General features: G+C 34.2%; 1 protein-coding gene across 1 annotated transcript; it reads right to left on the bottom strand.

The window, feature by feature from the left end:
- Nucleotides 1-393: 393 nt before the first annotated feature.
- Nucleotides 394-3800, bottom strand: LOC149557963 (uncharacterized). Its single transcript, XM_089830531.1, has 2 exons — nucleotides 1142-3800; nucleotides 394-842 (listed from the first exon to the last, which is right to left on the bottom strand). The coding sequence occupies exons 1-2, from the start codon at nucleotides 3798-3800 to the stop codon at nucleotides 394-396; spliced, it is 3108 nt and encodes a 1035-aa protein (XP_089686657.1).
- Between the last annotated feature and the right edge of the window lie 1702 nt (nucleotides 3801-5502).

The following is a 5502-nucleotide window of genomic DNA, read 5'->3' as shown; positions in this document are numbered from 1 at the left end:
TTCTCAAAAAAACGCTAGACGCCTTTGTATCAGCAAATAGAGCAGAAAAGAAATGCAAACAACCAACTCATACGGGAAACAACTCTAGGATTAAATGAACAGATAAAAAAATATTTTTCTCAGTTTAATCTTACAATCTCAAATTTATTTTTTTCTTCCAAGGATTTTGTAATCATCAAATGTCTACGAAGCCACTTTCTAAAAATTACAGAACAATTACTCCACACATAACTTTAATCGATCATGAAATTTTACGAATTTCCCTGACCAGTTCATCCAAACATGTAACTTCAACATGAGCAAGATAATTTGATGGATCAAACAACAAAACTCTATATGTTCTCCTGGTTTGTTATACGATTCTAACAAAGAATTAGAATCATCGAGTAAGAGCTAGCTGGATGTAGATGAACTTACGTAGCTGGTCCCTGCAAATCCTCTTGCATTATTTGTATCTTCAATTAGATGTGAGATATCTATGGGTAACTGAAAAGTTCTACAACCCAGAAATGTATTTGCAATTTTGTTCCATTTTCCAACCACCAATGTCATATCAGGACGCTGTTGGGGAGAATTATTGGCGCAAATCAGCCCAACTTGTAGAACTTCAGTCAAGCATTGCACTACAGATGATATCTGTGATTCATTAACATCTCTAAGCAAGTCATCATCTACCACTTCGCTGATCTTATCTGAAAAATTCATCTCTACCCATTTTTGAAGATTCATTTCTTCTACAAATATATCATCCGTTGGCCTTCTCCTTGTAAATAACTCCAGAAGCAGAACCCCATAACTATACACATCTCCTTTGGTTGAGATATTGCTCCCCATTCCATACTCTGGACCATATTAGGAAATAATTAGGTAATTTGCATACACAACATTCATTTAAGTAAATCAAACAGAGGAACGTATAACTAATTTTAAACTTATGTATGGTGGATTCTAACTACAAGAAACCATAGAATGATCAGTGTTCAATTCATACAGAATATGCAACTAAATCAATAAAAGTAGCATGTATCCTGTGAAATCTACCCAACAGATTACTTACAAATTATAGTATCATATTATATATGTGTAACAAGTAAGATGGTATGGTACCAATAATAGTACATTAAAAAATAGAAATTCATACCTGGTGGAATGTAACCAATTGTTCCTCTCAGTGCATTTGTAGAAGCTGCCGAGTCCATGGAATTTCCAAATAGTAGTTTGGCAATACCAAAATCTCCTATATAGGAGGTCATGTCATCCCCTAATAATATATTATTAGGCTTGAGATCACAGTGAATCACTTGAAGAAAACAGTGATGATGTAGATATTCCATTCCAAATGCTATTTCCATTGCTATCTTTAATCTATCATTCAAACTCAATTTGCATTCATTACCTTCCCCTGGATAGAGCCATTCCTCCAAACTTCCATTTTTCATGAATGGAAAAACTAGAGCCTTAAAGTCAAGATTAAAACAACTGGAAATAACTCTCATCACATTACGGTGCCTTACTCTTTTCAATATATTGCATTCTCTACTGAAACTCAGATGACCTTTTTCATCATGTAAATTGAGAACTTTAACAGCAATGCTTTTACCATTGTTCAGAATGCCTTTATATACGGATCCAAATTTGCCAGTCCCTAGCAGATTTTCAGCATTAAACCCACCCGTTGCCTCTACAAGCTGTTCATAGGTAAACTTCATGGGTTCCACATTGAAAAAAATAGTATTCCGATTGATATGTCTCCACCCATAAATTGCTAACAGTAGAGAAAAAATGATAATTCCAATACCTATTGCTACAGGAATTATTACCTTTTTGAATGCTGATTGGTGCTTGTGTTTGGAATTAGAGCATGGTGGCAAATTTACCCACGTACCACAAAGGCCAAGATTTCCCATAAGTGCTGAGGCATCAAGTGCAGTGAAAACTCCTCCCTTTGGGACCTCACCAGCCAATCTGTTGGAAGAAAGATTGATTCTCTCTAGCATTTTCATCTCACTGAATTTCATAGGTATAGCCCCTGACAGATTATTGTGGGACAGATCCATATATTTCAGATTTTGCAAGTTTGCCAGAGATTGTGGAATTGGACCTTGAAACATATTCCAAGAAAGACTTAGATTTTCCAATCCTTTGCAGCTTTCCAGCGCAGCTGGAATTTCACCTGAAAAGAAGTTATGAGACACATCTATAACTTGCACCATTGTCATTTTGCTCATTTCTAACACACCACCTTGTAATAAATTGTAGGACACGTTGAAAAAGAATTGAAGATTTTCAAGATTTGCCAGTTCAGGAGGTATATTTCCTGTTAGCTTGTTGTGAGACAAGTCCACCTTTTCCAAAGCTAGGCATCTTCCTAAGCTAGAAGGTATGTTCCCTGAAAAATTGTTGTTATTAAGATTAATTCTTCTCAACTGTGAAAGATTTCCAAGACCATCTGGGATTTCCCCTGATAGCATGTTATAGCTAAGATGTAACAGCCAAAGACTTTTGGCCTGGCCCAAACTATTTGGAATTGTTCCCTGCAAATTGTTGTCAGCCATATAAAACCCTTGAAGACTTGACAGCTCACCCAGGGTTAATGGAATTGTTCCATTGAAACTATTTGCTGTTAAATCAAGAGTGTTCAACTTTGTGAGGTTGCTGATCTCATCTGGTATGCCTCCCTCAATTTGGTTATGGTCCATCAAAATTATGGACACTTTCCTTGAAAGCTGACCAACCGAAGAGGGTAACAATCCACTAAACTGATTTATACCCAAATCTATGATCTCCAAATCGGTACAATTGGTTAGGGCTGTTATAATAGACAAAACCCTCCCTCCACTTTGAAGATTGTTTCCAAATAATTTAAGCCTCTGAAGGTGAATCAACCTACCAAAATCCAGTGACACTTTGCCACTTAGATTGTTTTGATTCAAGTCAAGCAGTTGAAGGAGAGTACAATTGGAGAGGCAGCTTGGGATTTCTCCAATGATTCTGTTCGCCCCAAGATAGAGTTTCTGCAACTCAGGTAGTCTGCATAACTGCGGAGGAATGTAGGAAGTCAACTGGTTACCATCTAGGGCCAAAACTTGGAGATGACTGCAGTTAAATAGGGCTGTAGGAATTGGTCCTGAAAATTGGTTAAGTTCAAGATTAATTTGTTCCAATTGAGCTAATTCACCCCACTCATCAGGAATAGGACCATAAAAGTTGTTTTCATTCAAATACAATTGAGTTAAAGAGGAAAGATTTGTAAGAGATGATGGGATTGGACCTGTCAGCTGGTTTGTTCCTAGGAAGAGGAACTTCAATTTAGAGAGAAGCCCAATTTGAGATGGAATGACTCCACTCAAGCGGTTTTTAAACAGACTGATCTTCTGCAAAGAATTACAGTCCCCTATAGTGGTTGGAATAGGGCCTTCCAATCTATTATCAGACAATAGAAGGGATCTTAACCGAAAAAGCCTTCCAAGCTGATAAGGAATAGGACCCTGGAAAATGTTACTATGGAGATCAAGTATTCTCAAGAAGGAAAGATTTCCCAAAAAAGGAGAGATGGGACCAACCAATCCCATACCTGTGAGATTCATGGAAACCACACGTTCTCGATGAGAAGAACAGGTTACTCCAGTCCAGTTGCAGAGATTAAGGTTAGGAGACCAATTCTTTAATGAATTATATGGGTCCAAAATGAGGGAGTTTCTGAAAGCTGTAAGAGCTTGCTGGTCTGAATAAGTTGAACTGCCCACAGGTTGTGTACAACCTAGGAGATTGAGGAACAGAATGACTAAAACATAAAGCATTTTGAACTCACAATTTCCTTAACGCAGTGGGAAGGATTGAAAGTTGAAATTTTTTCTCGCTTACAATTATAGCTTTGCAACTATTTATGTTCTCTTTAAATGAAGAAAATATTGAAACTAATTAATTAAAGATCAGATCCTCGTCTCTTAGACAAGTCATGATAAACTTTTATTTTAAAAGAGTCAAGAACACATTGTTGGATTGCAGTAACCATTAGGAAAAAAATAAAGAGCTTCAAGACCCTATGAACAGGGTCATAAACATGTGTTGCCCTCAAGATTATGCATATTTTAAGATCACATCAATATGAAATGTATTTTAAAATAGTGATAATAAAATTAATTATGAGAATAAAGGCAAAGACTATTTTGAAAATATTAAAGAATTGTACAATTAGAAATACAACAATAAAAATCACGAATACTTAAACACAATATAATCAGCTTTGAGAAAATTACTAAATTCTTTATTTATATTGGAGGAATGGCAATCTCAAATTATGATTAAAGATATTCATTTATATTTCTTACAATCATTCACAACAACTACAAGTGGGATGAGACTTTTGAAATTATCAATAATATTTTATATTGATAAATTGTAGAATATATTTATATAATACATTTTCTAAGAATCTAGAACAATCAGACAAATAATCATAGCCACAACAAAACTATTATAATCAATAGCCATAGTACCCAAAAACTAAAAATTCATTTTGTAATTATAATGGCAATGCAAAACCTATAATGCAACCATTTTAAAAATTATTTTTTGAAGAGCCATCAAAGAAGAGGACGTTGCCATTGATTAAAAGGGTAATCCTTATTTTTTTATTATAAGATGCAAAAGAGGGCAAAAGTACATAAATACCAAGTCTCTTATAAATTAGAATTCTCACCAAGAACCTAATTTATTTTCTTGAATAAAAAATTGATAGTTTTGTTTATGTTAACTTTTATTCTCACACAAGCCTAACTAAATGTGTTTGTGTAATTAGACTAAATTAGTATATAATTATCTTCTCAGCCTTCCTAGACTAACCTTTTCAAACTAGTTATGTCTCCATTTAGTTAATTCCAACTATTGTTTGAACTTATGTAATTGAAAAAAAATACGAACCTTGAACCTTTTGAGACATTTATTACATGCATAATACACACATGCTCAAATTAGTGTCATATGATGCAACACATGACATATATTTTTAGTAGTTAGTCATTCAATCTTATCTTACCACATCTTATATGTTTCCCACATATCGAGGCTCTCATTGCATTAAATATTGTAATATCAAATTATTTTATTTCACTAGTGAAAGGTTACCATATTGCACTTAGATCATGAATGCTCTAATATGATAAAAAACCCATAGTTGCATGTTCCCAGATCAAAGTTCCTCCAACACTTATTGATTCAAGTATTGTATTGACAAGGGAAATAGGCATTAATATTAATTTTATGATGTCTATGAAATGAATAAATACATTTCATTTCATTGAAATCCATAACTTTTTAATTCTCCTAGAAAAATATTGTACAATACCTTGTTGTGTGGGATGTTATGAACTCATAATAGTGGTTAAACTTTTCTAGAGCAAGGACTTCCTTAGAAAACTATGATAAAAAATGCTTTTCCGAAAAAAAATGTTAGTTTCAATCAAAACATAGTTTGGATGGAAAGTATGAAAGATGGGGTTA

This window comes from Cupressus sempervirens, chromosome 5 (assembly GCF_028749045.1).
Source record: "Cupressus sempervirens isolate cs-2001-9-10 chromosome 5, ASM2874904v1, whole genome shotgun sequence".
Taxonomy (NCBI): domain Eukaryota; kingdom Viridiplantae; phylum Streptophyta; class Pinopsida; order Cupressales; family Cupressaceae; genus Cupressus; species Cupressus sempervirens.
The sequence above is the reverse complement of the archived record's forward strand: the minus strand, read 5'-3'. Positions and strand labels throughout refer to the sequence as shown.